The sequence below is a fragment of the Rhincodon typus genome, chromosome 3, assembly GCF_021869965.1.
Source record: "Rhincodon typus isolate 14 chromosome 3, sRhiTyp1.1, whole genome shotgun sequence".
In the NCBI taxonomy this organism is placed as follows: domain Eukaryota; kingdom Metazoa; phylum Chordata; class Chondrichthyes; order Orectolobiformes; family Rhincodontidae; genus Rhincodon; species Rhincodon typus.
In genome coordinates this window covers 100,151,314-100,169,025 of record NC_063334.1, presented here as the reverse complement: position 1 = coordinate 100,169,025, position 17,712 = coordinate 100,151,314, and the positions used below count along the sequence as shown (strand labels likewise).

The window sequence follows — 17,712 nt, the reverse complement described above, 5'->3', positions numbered from 1 at the left end:
ACTATCTCTCACTAGGATTAGTTGTTTGATCTTCAGCTAAAGGAATAGTATTTTGAGTTGGTTCAAATTTGTTCACCTCGCAAACTGTGGGTTAGTCTGTTACAGAAGCGTAAATGTAGTACTGGGTCTGGAAGATTTCCATGTGTGTGTTACTGAAGGCATTGTTGCTGTGATTTTTGACCTCGTAAGCTGATAAATCCATCCTGGAGGATAAGCAAGGAACATGGTTGTAGGTAATATCTCAGGAAATAGGTATTCATTAAGTTGAGAGAAATGATAAAAGATACTAAATTGGAAATTGTTTCAGATTTGAAAAGGTACGTATTTAGTTTGGTAATCTTGATCAAATTAACCTATATTCATAAATTTAGTTTTCTTGAGCAAGATTTGATGACATGCCCATATATCTGAATCATAAAATGACTGTCATCCACTTGATATTTCTCAGGGACTACTACATTTAAGCTGGCAGTTTTTGACACATTTGTTTTTATTCTCTGGCACTTTGCACTTGTTTTCTTGTGGCAGTTCATTTGGATTTGTTTTCATTCGTGTTTTTAATTTTTAATTGTGTATTAATCACTTCATTTTTACAAGGGTTTTTTCATAGAATAAAATGAGAAATGTATCATTTATGCTTTGTTCCATTGTATTTGAAACAGCCAACCTTTAGAAGTCAAAAAAAGGACGGGAAGAGGAATTGACTGGACTTCCAACTTAAGTGCTGCTGCACCTTGTTGATAGGCACAGAATGTTTGCAAAGGGAAATACTTCCTAGATATCGTTAAATGTTTAAATGAATTGGTGAAGTAATCCATTGGGAATGTTTATTTCTTCACGGGTTTGTCTGTCAGGTGACTAACTTGTACAGGCTTGGTAATATTTCAGCACAAACTTGGTTTATACATCTGAAACTGGGAGGTTTATTACAAGCTAGAGACTGAATCCAATGGCTACAGTGAAGAACGTATTGGTAGTTGCAGATAGTCTTCAGCTATCACTGAATTTGCAGCAGACTTCGGAGGAACAGGGCCTGACAGATCTTAATAATGGAAGTGAACAGCAATTGATTGGGTATGTCGGCACTTGAATGTTCGTATTGTATTATAACATTAAAGTTAATGGCCTGGAGTTTCAGCTCGGAGCGTGGGTTTTCTCAGTGCAACCAACTTAAATCATGGAAATTTCAGCATATACCCACAAAACTATCTCCACCCTTCATTGGCAGTTTCCACTAATTATATTTGTGGGCGTTATAAAAGCCTGCAAAATTGAACTAGTTCTTTAGATTACATTTTTACTGCTAACAATACAGTATTCAAAAAGTTTTAATATAAATTTTAAAAATCTACCAAAACCACCTAAACTCCAGTGTAACTAGGAAATTTTTTTTTGTTTTGTCTGTTTGTTGGTGGCATGTTCACTTCTGTACCACAAGGTTTGTGTTCTCCAGTCTTGCTTTTGGGATTTGAGCACAAACTTCAAGGTTGACAGCTGTATTGAGGTGGAGTGTTGCAGTATTACAAGTGTTGTCTTTTGGATAAAATGATAAACTCTGAAGTATATAAAAGAGATGTAGGCCATTTGGCTTCTCACTCAGATCCCATCTACTTGATAGAGTGGATGTAAAAGATCCCATGGTGCTGTTTTGATGAAGAAATAGGACTTCTCCAGTTGTGTCCTCACTGACATTGACCTCTCACTCAGCATAAAAACAAATTACCTGGTCATGATCACATTGCTATTTGTGAGAATTTGTTTCAGACAGAATTGACTGAATTTCCTCTGTCGCAACACTGCCTACACATCAAAAGTACTTCATTGGTTGTGAAAGCACCTTGAGACATCTGGCGCTCAGTGCAGTTTAAAGCAAACTTTTATCTTGAAATATTGTCCAGTAACTTACAATCTGTTCTCAAGTGATGGATTAACACTATTCAAAATGCTTCTGTTGTAATCAAATCCAGGTTGTCACTAATACTTAATTCTGCCCAATTGAGTTGGTTCATGACTCTGAATTCAGTTTGAGTAAAAACTCAAGGGATAGAAAAGCCTTTGCGAATGCTTAGTTTTTCCTGAGTAACTAGTGAGAAATGTCTAACTCATTTCATGAATGCCTAGTACGAGGCTTGGTAAGTTTTAGAAACTTCTTAATACTTCTTTTGTTCATTACAACCCACAGATGTTTTGTTTCATAAACCTAACATTATTCACCTTCAGATCGCCGGGTGGATAAGCTGGGACGTTTCCTCATTGGAGTAAAGGAAGTTGAGGGTTGGCCTTAGAGGTTTATAAAATAATGAGGGTCATAGATAAGGTGAGTAGTAAAGGTCTTTTCCTTTAAGTGGGGGAGTTCAAAACTAGGGGGCATATTTTTAAGATGAGAGGAGCAAGGCCTTTTTAAATTCAAGGGGCAACTTTTTCCACAGGATGGTTCATGTATAGAATGAACTGCCAGAGGAAGTGGTAGATGCAGGAACATTTAGAAGACATTTGGATAGCTACATGAATCCGAAAAGTTGAGAGGAATATGGGCCAAATGCAGGCAAGTGGGACTAGTTTATATGGGGAAATTTTGTCAGCAGAGACAAGTTTCACCAAAGGATCTGGTTCTGTGCTGTTTACTTTGACTCTATAAAGAGGTTTAGACTCTGACTTAATTGCTAATGTATAGTGTTATAGCATTGTATAATATTACTTTAGGAATATAGGAAGACCGTTTGGTCATTCAGCCTATCGAGCCTGTCTTATCACTCAATACAGTTCATTGCACATTTCAATTCCATTTACTCATCCTAGCCCTGTAACCTAGTGTGCTACTGGCAAACAGAAATCTATCAATATCTACCTGGGACATAACTAAAGACTGAGCTTTTACAACTTTCTGTGACAGAGAATACCCAAGGTTCACAATCGTCTGAGTAAAATAATTTCTCACCACCTAAGCTTGTTTAGTTCTTTTTAAACTTATCAGCAGTTTTAGTAGAAAAGGTTAAGCAATGCTCTGCTAAACTTGTGTTTTGTCACCCAAATATAGCTTTCTTTGTTTTTATTTACCTATCGGGTATGAGAGTTGCCAGCATTTTATAGCCTGTCCCTAGTTGCCCTTGAAGTGGTGGTGAGCTACCTTCAACTGTTGCAGTCAATGTGCTGTAGGCATACCCATAAAGTCATTGGGGAGGAAATTTGAGGATTTTAACCCAACAGTACTGAAGGAATTCGAGATTTCCTGGAGCTGAAATGTCTGATCTCCAACAGCCACAGCTGTGTTCCTTTGTGCCAGTTAGATTCCAACCAGCAGAGAGTTAGTTCCATACTTCGAGTGTGATCTGGATATCAAAGGCTGTCACTGTAACCTCACCTCTGGAATTTAGATCTTTTGTTCATGTTTTGAACCAAGGCTGTCATGAGATTAGGAGCTGAGTGGCCCAGCACAATCCAACAGGGCATGAGTGAGCAGATGCTCTTGTTCATTGGAATGTTTCATGAAAATGGAATGGAGATTCTTATAGAGCTTTTTTTGTTGCTTGAATATAAACAAAAGAAAAGCAAATGCTTTACAGCGAGGGAGGTACTTTTTCAAGAGGGGTGGGTATCAGTTAATTCAGTTGGCTGGATGGCTAGTTTGTGATGCAAATTGATGCCAACAGTAGAATGTTCATGTCGTGCACCGGCTGAAGTTACCATGAAGGTCCTGCCTTTTCAACCTTGCTCCTTGCCTGAGTTGTGGTGACCCTTGGCTTAAACTTAACATCTCAGGACAGCAAGTCTGTGGGAATATAGTGACTTTACTTTTTAAAGGTGGTGACACTTGTAAGAAATGCTGTATTCCCCGCCAGTTTTGACGTAGCAGATTCTAGGAAATAACAATGTGACGATGACCAGCTAATCTGTTTTGTGTTGATTTGAGGGCTAAATATTGGCTGGAACGCTGGGAATAACTTTCCTGGTCTTCACAACAGCGCCACAGGACTTTTTTTCACCTCCATCTGAGAAAGCGGAGAGAGTCTCTGTTTAATATCTTTTCTGGAAGACATCACCTCATAGTAGCCTCTTCAGAATGGCAGTGGAGAAATGGCCTAGATTGTTGTGCTGAAGCCCAGGTGGCATATGTTATGATCTTTGTAGAGTCAGCAATTTATTTAAAGAGAGGAAATAAAAAAATTCAGTTTCTTATTAAAAGAATAAGATCCCACGGTGTAAAATTGCTGAATTTTTTTTCTCTACATTACATTAGTCAACAAAATAAACACCAAATCCTCCACAGATGCTGATATTGGTAAGTTTGACTAATGCACATTTCCTGTGTTTAATTTTCATCATTCAGGTTTTCTGAGTAACTGTGCTCCAGATGTGTGTATTTGCAAATGTGATATAACCCCGGGGATGGTGGTTGTCCCCTAGTTTTACCTTTCTTCATCATCTTTTTTTGCTTTGTTGCCTTTGCTTATTTTTTTTTTAAACTTCTAATTTTCAGGAATGAAGACCTTCATCAAATGCTGGAGAGCAACAAGGATTCACTAAAATTGGAGGCGATGAAGAGGATTGTTGGGGTGAATAATATTTTCATATGGAATAATTAATAATCAGATCAAGAATAATGGAAACAGATGTTTAGTTTCTTGATACATGAATACACTAAGCTTCTGAATTCAAGTTTTGAGTAGGCATTTGATAATTGGGCAGCACAGAAGAAAGCGAAATGACAGCAAAATTTCTAGGTCCCATATTACAGGAAGGCTGTGAATGCATTGGAGAGTGCAGAAATGTCTACAAGAATATTTCCAGGAATGAGGAACTTCAGTTATGAGGATAGATTGCAGAAGTTGGGAACCTTCTCCTTGGAGAGAAGAAGGCTAAAAAGAGATCTGATGAAGGTTTCAAAATCATGAGGGGAGGCTGGATAAAATAGATGAGGAGAAACTGTTCCCACTAGTAAAAGAAGCAAGAATGTGAACATATGGATTGAAAGTGATTTTTTTTTAAAAGGAACAGGAGTGAAATGAGGAAATGCAGTTTCAATCAGTGAGTAGTTAGGGTATGGAATATACTGCCTGGAAGTGTGGTGGAGGCAAGTTCAGTTGCATCCAAGATGGTATTGCATTATTGCTTTATAGAAATGTTCAGATGTATGGTGAAAAAGCAGGAGATTTGCACCAGGTAATGATGCTCTTAATGAGTCAGTCCAGATATGATGATGGGCTGAATGGCCTCCTGCACCATAAAACTTTTGGTTTTTCTAGGTTATTTCAACTTGTGGGAGAGTCTAGGACCAGAGGGCCTAATCTCAGTAAGGTGCTATCCAGTAAGGACAGATGAGGAATTTCTTCTGAAAGTTAGGAATCTGGAATTTATTTAATACAAAGGTTTGTGGAGGCTAGGTCACGAAATGTATTTGAGGCTGAATAGACAAATCTTTAATCATTAAGGTAATCAAGAGTTCTGGAGAAAAGGCAGGAAAGTGCAATTTATGATTATCAGATCAGTGTGATCTCATTGAATGCTGGTTCAGATTCAATGGGCTGAATGGTCTTCTGGGTCCTGTTGAAATCTGCTCTTTATTACTCAGACATGCCATGGTACTGGATACCATTCTGAAAAATACTGTGGTGTTACCTGGAACTTTTATCTCCTCATTGTGATTACTGGCTTCAGTGAATGAGAGCGAATGTGTATGTATATAGATTTTAATTCGAATGAGGTAACTTTCATTTGAAGTAGAGCACTTTTTGTGGTTATGTTACTGAACTAGCAATCCCAGAGGCCTGAATTAATGCTCTGGGGAGATATATTCCAAGGCTACTGCAAATGGGGAATTTAAATTCAATTACATTTTAGTTCAACTGAATACATCGATCCTTGCCTTTTTTCTTATTTTGCAGTCATTGTGATGAGCTTAATATTCCAGACCTCCTGATAGGGCGTTTTGTTGTTGCAGCAGCATTGAGTAGGCATTGTGCATTGGGACCAATGGAGTTGAAGTTTCTGGGCAAATACCAGTGTCTGGAACCCTGAAGTTCCTAACTCTGAGTTAGCATCAGGGAGTCTTAGAACTGAGTTTCAAATGAATTTGGTTTAATTATTCAGTACAAGTTGAAGAATTATGGCTATTTTAACTCCCATCTGCCTAACCGTGTCTCAGTGCTATGTATGTGGTACAAGGATTTTTATCTCTAAGAATATGGCATGAATTGTTGTGAAAAAGTAGCATGGTTTCAATGGTGTCGATTGCTGTACTATGCTAGACTGCTTCAACTGAGAAGGCACCTGGCATAGATGTCGGCAGGGAGAGTTCTTCTTCTCAATATAAGGGTGTATTTTTTTTTTTTTGACCAAGATTGTAAATGCAATTTCTAGGTTTGGGCTGAATGAGCGAAAAAAATGAAAGGTGGCTTCTGAAGTGAAAAGGTTAGACAATCCTGTTAAGCCCTTCCCCCACCAATACTGAACCCCACTCAAAGGGCCAGTGAGTCTGTTTGGGTGTGCAAATTTCAAGATAAAAGTTAATGTATGAAGAAGATAAAATCTTGAGCAGAAGAAAATGTCAAAGCAATGATTTGACTATTTTTAGGAAAAAGAATGAGCATTAAAATGTGCTTAGTAGTAGAGCTGTCTAATATAAAATCAAGTGATTTTGTTTATGAACCAAGAAACAGATGCGGTGCCAAGTCTTAATCACTGGGGAAGGGATGGGCATTGGGGGTGAGCTAAGAAGTTGGGTTTAATCAACATAGACCTCTGTCTGCTTAGAGCTGACCTCGGCTGGCTTTCCTCCCCTCCAAGCCCTGATATGTGAATGGGGTTTTGGTGAGGGAGAAGGGTTAATATGCATATGTGTCCAGCATCCCCCCTCTCTCTCACTTAATCTAGAGCCAAAGATAGCAAAAGCAGGAGTGAAACGGGCTACAGTTAGAGGAGCAATTCCTTGCAGGTCTGTCACTTCCACTTCACTCTATTTTGGAAGGAGAGTCCTCTGATGGCAGAGAGGCTATTTTTTTTAAATCACTCATGGGATGTGGTTTTGCTGACTGGGCCAGCACTTATTGCTTCTCTCTAATTGCCCTTGAGGAGGTGGTGGTGAACTGTTTCCTTGAACCACTGCAGCCCATGTATTGTCAGTGGACCCACAATGCTGTTTGGGAGGGAATTCCAGGATTCTGACTCAATGCTACTGAAAGACCTACAATACTGTGTGTGTGTGTGGACATCACTGGCTGCGTCAGCATTTATTGCCCACCATTAATTTCCTGGAGGGCAGCTAGGAGTCCAGTCAGTGAATCTAAAGTCACGTACAGATCAGACCAGCTAACGATGGCAGATTTCCTTCCCAGAAGGACATTTGTGAAACATGAGGTTTTTATGACAAACAGCAATGGTTATTTGGTTGCCACTATGCTAGTGTCCTGTCCTAGATTTTATTGAATTCGAATATCCTCCTATGTCATAGCCAGATTCGAACCCCTGTCCCCAGAATATTAGGCTGGGGTTCTGGATTACTAATCCCATGACACCATCACCTTTCCTTTTTCCAACTCATGATGGTGAGTGGCTTGGAGTGGAACTTGCATCTGGTGTATCTGCTGCCCTTGTCCTTTTGAGGTGGAAGTTGTGGTTTTGGAAGGTGTTGTCTCAGGAGTTTTGGTGAATTTCTGCAGAACACACTGCTACTGAGCAACAGTGAAAGAAATGGATGTATGTGAACATGATGCCAATCAAGAAAAGCTGCTTCCTCTTGGATGAGGTGAAGCTTCTTGGGTGTTTAAGCTATGCTCAGCCATGCAAGTGGGGAGTATTGCTTTCTTGCTTTTAGTGGCAGGTGTGTGGAGAGAACACGAGCCAGGGTGCAGTTGGGAAGGTAAGTGCAGCAGCAGCCGCCTTGCTTTCAGCGGTGGGTGTGTGGAGAGAATGCGAGCCAGGAAGCAACTAATTGTTTCGGGCATTGGCTAAACCCGAAACACTACACGTGTAGTGTGTCCCATCCATCCTCCTCCTCTTCTAACCAAAAAAAAGACTGTGTGGAGGGTCGGTAAGGTAAGGCTTTTTTTTATTCTTCTGGAAATCTAGAGTAGAGGGAATGGAAGCTACGACAGTTGCATGCTCCTCTTGCAGGATGTGGGAGGTAAGGGTCACTGCTAGTGTTCCTCTGACTTCACCTGCGAGAACTGCACCCAACTCCAGCTCCTCTCAAACCGCGTTAGGGAACTGGAGCTGGAGCTGGATGAACTCCGGATCATTTGGGAGGCTGAGGGGGTGATAGAGAGGAGTTACAAGGAGGTGGTCACACCCAAGGTACAAGAAAAAGGTAGCTGGGTGACTGTCAGGAAGGGGAAAGGGAACACAGACAGTGCAGGGACCGCCTGTGGCCATTCCCCTCAATAATAAGTATACCATTTTGGATACTGTTGGGGAGCGGAACGATCGACCGGGGAAGGCCATACAGACAGGTCTCTGGCACTGAGCCTGGCCCTGTGGCACAGAAGGGAAGGGGGGAGAAGAGGAGAGCATTTGTAGTGGGGGATTCAATCGTAAGAGGCACAAACAGGCGGTCCTGTGAATGCGAACGAGACGAGCGGATGGTATGTTGCCTCCCGGGTGCCAGGGTCCGTGACATCTGAGATCGTGAGTTCAAGATCCTTAAGGGGGAGGGTGAGCAGCCAGCAGTCATGGTATGCATCTGTACCAATGACATAGGTAGAAAAAGGACTGAGAATGTGAAAAATGAGTGCAGGGAGTTAGGTTGGATGCTGAAGTCCAGGACAAACAGGATAGTTATCTCTGGATTACTACCAGTGCCACGTGATGAGGTAAGAAATAGGGAGAGAGTGCAGCTACAGGGCTGGTGTAGGAGGGAGGGCTTCCATTATGTGGATAATTGGAGCACATTCTGGGGAAGGTGGGACCTGTACAGTAAGGACGGGTTGCACCTGAACCGGAAGGGCACAAATATCCTGGGAGGGAGGTTTGCTCGAGCTATACGGGATGGTTTAAACTAGATTGGCAGGGGGTGGGGAACCGGATTTGTAATTCAGAGGATGAGGTATTCAGCCTTCCAACAGACACAACAGGGAGTGAGGTGGTTAATAAAGAAATGCGGTCGATGGAGCGTAATTGTGGACACGGATGGTTTGAAGTGTGTATACTTCAGTGCTAGAAGTATCAGAAATAAGGCGGATGAACTTAGAGCGTGGGTCAGTACTTTGAACTACGATGTTATGGCCATTACAGAAACTTGAGTAACTCGGGGACAGGAATCGTTGTTGGAAGTTCCGGGATTTAGATGCCGTAAAAGAAATAGGGAGGGTGGTAATAGAGGCGGGAGAGTGGCATTGCTGGTCAGGGCTAGTATAGCAGTTTCTGAAAGACATTTTGAGAATATGTCTGCAGGGTCAGTTTGGGTTGAGGTCAGGAACAAGAAAGGAGCAGTCGCTTTGTGGTTTTTTTTTTTTTCAGACCCCTTAACAGTTGCAGAGAAGTGGAGGAGAGGATTGGGAGGCAGATACTGGAAAGGTGCAGAAGTCGCAGGGTTGTAGTCATGGGTGACTTCAACTTTCCAAATATTGATTGGAAACATTTTAGTTGTAATAGTTTAGATGGAGCAGACTTTGTCCAGTGTGTTCAGGAAGGATTCCTGACACAATATGTACATAGACCAACACGAGGAGAGGCCACTTTGGATTTGGTGCTTGGCAATGAACTGGGCCAAGTGTTAGACCTGTTGGTAGGACAGCATTTTGGCGGTAGTGATCATAACTCTGTTACTTTTACAACAGTCATGGAAAAGGATAGGTACATACAGCAGGGTAAGGTTTATAATTGGGGGAAGGGTATTTATAATTCTCTTAGGCAAGAACTGGCTAACATAAAACGGGAACAGATGCTGTCAGGGAAGAGCACTATTGAAATGTGGAGATTGTAAAAGGAATGCATACTCCGTGTGTTCGATTATGTTTGTCCCTAGCAGGCAGGGAAGATGCGGTCGAGTGAGGGAGCCTTGGTTCTCAAGAGAGGTTGAACGAACGGTTAAGAGGAAGAAGGATGCTTATATAAGGTTTAGGAAACAAGGATCGGAAAAGGCTCGAGAGGGATACAAGTTAGCCAGGAAGGAGCTGAAGAAAGGGCTTAGAGCTATAAGGAGGCATGAGAAAACCTTGGCAGATAGGATCAAGGAAAATTCCAAGGCTTTTTACATGTACGTGAGGAATAAGAGAATGATTAGAGAAAGGGTAGAGCCGATCAAAGATTGTAAAGGGAATTTGTACACAGAGCCTAAAGAGGTAGGAGAGGTCCTTAATGAATACTTTTCTTTGGTATTCACAACTGAGAGGGACCTAGTTGTAGAGGAGGACAGTGTGCAACAGGCTAGAGGAGGTGGATGTTAGTAAGGAAGATGTGCTAGGAATTTTGGGGAATTTGAAGATAGATAACTCCCCCTGGGCCTGATGGGATTTATCCAAGGATTCTATGGGAAACGAGGGAAGAGATCGCAGGGCCTTTGGCGATGGTCTTTTCATCCTCGCTGTCCATGGGTATAGTGCTGGAAGATTGGAGAGAGGCAAATGTCATTCCCCCCTTCAAAAAAGGGAAAAGGGATAACCCTGGAAATTACAGGCCAGTTAGTCTTTCTTCAGTGGTGGGCAAATAAATTATTGGAAAGGGCTCTGAGATAGGATTTATGATCACTTGGATAGGCACAGTTTGATTCGTGATAGTCAGCATGGATTTGTGAGGGGTAGATCATACCTCACAAACCTTATTGAATTCTTTGAAGAGGTGACCAAATACGTGGATGAAGGTAGAGCAGTGGATGTGGTATACATGGATTTAAGGTAAGGCATTTAATAAGGTTCCCCATGGTAGGCTCATGCAGAAAGTAAGGAGGCGTGGGATAGGGGGAAATGTGGCAGTTTGGATTCAGAATTGGCTGACCCTTAGACAAAGGGTGGTAGTGGATGGAAAATATTCAACATGGTGCTCAGTTACGAGTGGTGTACCACAAGGATCTGTTCTAGGTCCTCTTTTATTTGTGATTTTTGAAAATGATTTGAATGTAGGAGTGGAAGGGTGGATTAGTAATTTCGCAGATGAAACGAAGGTGGGTCGAGTTGTGGATAGTGCGGAGGGCTGTTCTAGGTTACAAAGGGACATTGATAGGATGCAGAGCTGGGCTGAGAAGTGGCACATGGAGTTTAACCCTGAAAAGTGTGAGGTGATTCATTTTGGAAGGACAAACTTGAAAGTAGAATACAAGGTTAACGGAAAGATTCTTGGCAGTGTGGAGGAGCAGCGGGATGTTGGGGTTCATGTCCACAGTTCCCTGAAGGCTGCCACCCAGGTGGATAGAGTTGTTAAGAAGGCGTATGGTGTGTTAGCTTTCATTAATAGAGGGATTGAGTTCAAGAGCCGTGAAGTTATGCTCCAGCTATACAAAAGCCTGGTTCGGCCACATCTGGAGTATTGTGTCTAGTTCTGGTTGCCTCATTACAGGAAAGATGTGGAAGCATTGGAAAAGGTGCAGAGGAGATTTACCAGGATGTTGCCTGGAATGGAGGGAAGGTCTTACTAGGAAAGGTTGAGAGAGCTAGGGTTTTTCTCTTTAGAACGACGAAGCATGAGAGGTGACTCGATAGAGGTGTAGAAAGTAATCAGAGGTATAGATAGAGTGGACAGCCAGAGACTTTTTCCAAGGGTGGAGGTAGCTATTACGAGGGAGCATAGTTTTAAAGTGAGTGAAGGTAGATATAGGGGAGACGCCAGAAGTAGGTTCTTTACTCAGAGAATGGTAGAGGCGTGGAATGCATTGCTGGAGAGGGTAGTGGAGTTGGCCTCATTAGGGGCATTTAAGCAGCGATTAAATAGGCATTTGGATGATAGTATAAGGTAGGGGTGGAGGTTAGATAGACCTTGGGTTTATGGCAAAAGTTCGGCACAACATTGTGGGCCGAAGGGCGTGTTCTGAGCTCTTGCTGTCACACTTCTGACTTGTGTCTTGTAAATGGTGGACAGACTTTTAGGGAGTCAGGAGCTTAGTTACTTGCTTCAGTATTTCAAGCCTCTTACCTGCTTTTGGAACTGCCCTATTTGTAGGGCTACTCCAGTTTAGCTTTTGGTCATTAGTGACTCCATGATGTTCTTAATGGGGGGATTCAGTGGTGGCAACACAATTGAATGTTAAGGGCTGATTGTCTCTGTCTCTGATTGGCAGGTGTAATGAGCTCACTGGTGGGTTTAAGAGTGGCGTCATCAAATACAGTGTTAGTCAGAGGGCCATTCTGCATAATCTGTTCACCCCCAAGCATTTTGCAACCAGTTTGTATATATCAGAAACTTAGATCATGTACAGCAGACATCTCAAATCATTAGCAAATATCAGCCATGCCTGTGCCAAATCCTGCAAATCTAAACTCTCAGATCAACATCTCCAGCATCAAGGCACCAGTTCCATCATCTACATGTCTGATACAAGATTCTAAGATTTTGCAGTGGATTTAAACTATAGGCTGGATCTCTTTAAGTCATTTTGTAAAGGTTAATATAGGTCCTGCAATTAAAGTATACTAATCCTGATTAGTCAGAAACCTGAACTGAGATGAGGAATTTCTTCAGTCCAAGGGTGGTGAATTAGTGGAACTCGTTACCTTAGAAGGCTGTGGAGGCCAAGTCATTGAGTGTAATTAAGGCACAGAGAAGTCCTTAATTACTAAGGGTATGTGACAAGAGAAGGCAGGAAAATGTGGTTCAGAAACACATCAGTCATGGTTGAATGGTGGGGCAGGCTCGATGAGCTAACTGGCCTAATTTTGCTTCCATATGTGCTTCCATATGTTATTGTCTTGGTCTTATTCCAGGTAAGAATGTCCTAGTCTTGGAGAGCTACAGCATAGAAAAAGGCCCTTTGTCCAATCAAGGCTGTGCTAGTCAAAAACAACAATGTAGTTATTTCAATCCCATTTTCTAGCAGTTGGCCCATAGCCTTGTATGCTTTGGCATAGCAAGTGTACATCTAAACACTCAATGTTAGGAGGGTTTCTGTCTCCCTGTACTGTCCTTTCAGGTACTTAGTTCCAGAATCCTATGAGCCTTGCTGAAAAATCTTTTCCCCCTCATCCCCTCTTAAACCCCTTGCCTTTTACCTTTGTTCAATGACCAGGAGCACAGACTTAAATCTATTGAGGGGAAAAATTTCTTCCAGTCTATCCTATCTATGCCCCCATAATTTTATACATCTCAATCGTGTTGCCCCTCAGTCTCCTCTGCTCCAAGGAAAACAAACCAAGTCTATCCAGTCTGTCGTCTTATCTAAAACTGTCCATCCCAGATGGCATTCAGGTAAATTTTCTCTGCACCATCTCCAGTGCAATCACCTTGTTATTCTGATATGATGACAAGTGCGCAGTCAGTCGTGGGCTTAACCAATTTTTTTTATACAGTTCTATCTTAAAATACAAGAAGGAGGTTGTGCCTTAGTTAAGGCAAATATTCCATATGCTGCTTTATCCACGTTATCTACCTGACCTGCTACCTTCCAGGATCTGTGATTAAGCTTATTAACGCTTTCCACTGTTTTACTGTTCCTAGTGTAACCCCTTGCCTTGTTAGCACCTTCCCAAATGCACTACCTTCCACTTTGCCAGTTTGTATTCCATTTGCCACTACTCTGTCCAGTTGACCACTCCATTGATACCCTCCTGCAGTTTATGGCTACCCTCCTTGCCAGTTACCACTCACCCATTTTTTGTGTCATCCGCATATGACTAGGTCATATTCCCTACATTTCAGTTCCAAATCACTAATATGCAATACAAACGTCAAGGATCCCAGCACTGACCCCTGCAGAAGACCAGTGGAACAGCATTCCTGTTACAGAAACAACCTTTCACCATTGTGCTGTGCTTCCTGCCTTTCAGACAGTTTCAGATCCAACATGCCATCTTGCCTTTAACTACAAGGAGAATACATAACTCCACAATAACTCTTGATTACTTGAACAAATTGTATTTGAAGTAACCATACAAACTGATGCATGTGGACCTATTGCATACTTAAGTTATCATTTAAACCTAGCTCTGTCTCTGAATAAAAGCTTTTTCACCTCAGTGTTTATACCCGTGAACAAAAACAAAGTTGCTGGAAAAGCTCGGCAAGTCTGGCAGCATCTGTGAAGAAAAAAATCGGAGTTAACGTTTCGGGTACGGTGACCCTTCTTCCGAACACCACTGAACTCAAGTTTATTTGTTTTCACCATTTTAAAAAAAAGGAAAAAAAAAACAGTAAACAAATGCCTTCACATTTGATATTGTTGCATGGTTTTTTCCTTCCAGCACCGTTAACAACTATAAACAGAATATAATATTGTATAATATCACTTATTTGATCAGGTTAAAATTCATAATTTTTGAAAAATAACACAATCCTGTCTATTGCCCAAAACAACACTTGTACTCTAGCTCTGCCTTGCCACAGTACAGGCGTTAAGGACATCCTGAGAGCTTCCCTGAAAAAATATAATGTCCTCACTGACTCCAGGCAATCTCTTGCTTGAGACTGCACAAAGTGAAGAAGCATTTGCCAAAGTCCAAACCATCTCCAACAAGCCTAGGTGCTACCTAAGCCTAAAGAGCAGACAAGTATGCAAAAACCCGAACATCCCACCTGCCTCTTCAAACACCATCTCCCCTACCGTGGCAAAGTGTGTGGTTTCAGAATTGGTCTGTTTAGTCAAATCAGGATCCATACTTCCAGAGTGGAAGAAAGTGATCCTCTGTTTTATGATCGCAGTTGGTGTTATTAATGGACAGGTGAGAGCTCGGGCAGAAATTTGGCATGATGGATCATGGTTTGGTTTGGTTTCATATCAACCACTGAAGTATAAACACTCAATGTTGCACATTTTGTTTTAATAATATAACAAGAGTTTATTTGACAAGAAAATGATAAAATAGAACCAACCAAAGCTATTTAAACATAAGACAAGCAATGTTCCCTATAGTTGCAAGACCATGCAGCTGTTTGGTGTGCTGGTGCATTGACATCTGTACAGAAGTTACTATTGTGCATGGACCTTGGAGATCCATGTCGTGGTTCAAAAAAAAGAGAAAAGAGTGAACATTGAGTTCAGTCTGATTCTTCTTTGGAGCACATTCTCTCTCAGCAGATGCTGTCAGACCTGCTGAATTTTTCCAGCATTCTGGTTAGTATAGTGCTTAGTATCCCCGCCTGTCACACGAGAGACTGGGGTTCAATTCCCTGTCGGGATGTTCAGTATTATAGGGCGGCCTGATGGCTCAGTGGTTAGCACTGCTGTCTTACAGAGCCAGGGACCCAGGGTTAATTCCAGCCTCAAGTGACTGTGTGGAGTTTGCACCTTCTCCCTGTGTCCGCGTAGGTTTCCTCCCACAGTCCAAAGATGTGCTGGCTAGGTGGATTGACCATGCTAAATTGCCCATAGTATCCAGGTTAGGTGGGTTAGCCAGGGAAAATGCAGGGTTGCAGGGATAGGGTAGGGCGGTGGATCTGGGTGGGATGCTCTTTGGAAGGTCCGTGGAGACTCTGGGCCAAATGTCTCGCTTCTACGTGGTAGGCATTCAATGGTATATTCTCTGTTTGTTTTGATTCTCAATCCTGTTTGTTGGTTCAGTTGTTTTCATAGTTCTTGCAACAGCACTTGAAGCTAGGGACATAGTAATTCTTTGTCTAATATACATTGAAGGGAATATTTTTGTTAAAACAATTGGATTGCGTTAGTACCAATGTTTAGGCCATGCAAAATCTGCCCATTTGCAAGGAAATAAAATTGGACACTGTCTCTGCTGGGAAAAGTTATGAGGAGGCAATGGTGTAGTGGCATTGTTACAGGACAAGTGGTCCAGAGAACCAGGTAATGTTCTAGGGTCCCAGCTTGAACCCCACCAAAGCAGATGGTGGAATTTGAATTCAATAAAAAGTCTGAGGGCCATTGATAATTCTTGTAAAAACCCAGCTGGTTCACTAATGTATTTTGGGGCAGGAGAACTGCTATACTTGCCTTATCTGGCCAAAATGTGACTTCGCTCACTGTTGGCTCAACTATCCTCTGAAATGGCCTAGTAAGCAGAGGCGGCTAGGGATAGGAACAAATGCTGGTTCAGCTAGCAATGCCCACATCCCATGCATGAATTTCTTTGAAAACTCCCCACCTGAGATTGGACAGTTCTACCAGTAAGTTAGAGGCAATTTGGGAATATGACATACGGATGTATAAATCATGAGATGAAAGGAGGTGAGACTTGAGCCTGGTGGTTTAGATATAGCCATCAGTGTAAGGGATAAATGCATTGAGGAGCAGGGGATCCGCCGCCACATTGACAAGTGATAATGTGGTAAAAGGTATGTGATTTATATATACTTTAATATAGTTTAAGATTTTTGAATTTGAACTAATGGCATGTGGGTTTTCTGTGCATTTTGAATGAGCTTAATGATGAATCTGCAAGTATTTCTGTATCTGTGGTGATTTATTTTAAAACACAGTATTAGAGATGTCCTGGAGAGTAATGGGTTTTTGTCTCCATCAGGAGGTTTTTTAAATTGAACAAAGTAAACAGTTGTACATTAGAGATAACAAGGTGTAGAGCTGGATGAACACAGCAGGCCAAGCAGCATCAGAGGAGCAGGAAGGCTGACCCTTCAGAAATTGGGGAGGGGAAGGGGATTCTGAAATAAATAGGGAGAGAGGGGGAGGCGGATACAAGATGGATAAAGGAGAAGATAGGTGGAGAGGAGACAGACGGGTCAAGGATGCGGGGTTGGAGCCAGTAAAGGTGAGTGTAGGTGGGGAGTTAGGGAGGGGATAGGTCAGTCCAGGGAGGACAAACAGGTCAAGGAGGCAGGATGAGGCTGGTAGGTAGGAGGTGGGAGTGGGGCTTGAGGTGGGAGAAGTGGATAGGTGGGAGGAAGGACGGACAGGTTAGGGAGGCAGTCGGGGGAGGGGAGATTTTGAAGCTTGTCAAGTCCACATTGATACCATTTGGGCTGCAGAGTTTCCAAGCGATATGCTAACGTGGTACACTGTATCCGCTGTTCCCGATGTGGCCCCCTCTACATTGGGGGAAACCAAGAGGAGGCTTGGAGACCGCTTTGTGGAACGCCTATGCTCGGTTCATGACAAACGACTGCACCTCCCAGTCGCGAACCATTTCAACTCCCCCCTCCCACGTCTTGGACAACATGTCCATCCTGGGCCTCCTGCAACAATGCCACCCGAAGGTTGCAGGAACAGCACCTCATATTTTGCTTGGGATCCCTGCAGGCCAATGGTATCAATGTGGACTTCACCAGCTTCAAAATCTCCCCTCCCCTGACCGCATCCCAAAACCAGCCCAGCTCATCCCCGCCTCCCTAACCTGTCCGTCCGTCCTTCCACCTATCCACTCCTCCCACCTCAAGCCCCACCCTCACCTCCGACCTACCAGCCTCATCCCACTGCCTCGACCTGTCCTTCCTCCCTAGACTGACCTATCCCCACCCTAACTCCTCGCCTACACTCACCTTTACTGGCTCCATCCCCATCTCTTTGACCTGTTTGTCTCCTCTCCACTTATCTGCTCCTTTATCCATCTTCCATCCGCCTCCCCCTCTCTCCCTATTTATTTCAGAATCCCCTTCCCCTTCCCCATTTCTGAAGAAGGGTCTAGACCTGAAACATCAGCCTTCCTGCTCCACTGATGCTGCTTGGCC

General features: G+C 42.6%; 1 protein-coding gene across 1 annotated transcript in view; it reads left to right on the top strand.

Moving 5' to 3' along the window:
* ap3b1a (adaptor related protein complex 3 subunit beta 1a) overlaps positions 1–17,712 on the top strand; it is a 290,460-nt gene that overhangs the window by 29,592 nt on the left and 243,156 nt on the right. The window contains exon 2 of the mRNA XM_048593837.1: positions 4,478–4,553. Within this exon, the coding sequence (XP_048449794.1) occupies positions 4,478–4,553 (76 nt within the window). The remainder of the gene's footprint in view (positions 1–4,477; positions 4,554–17,712) is intronic.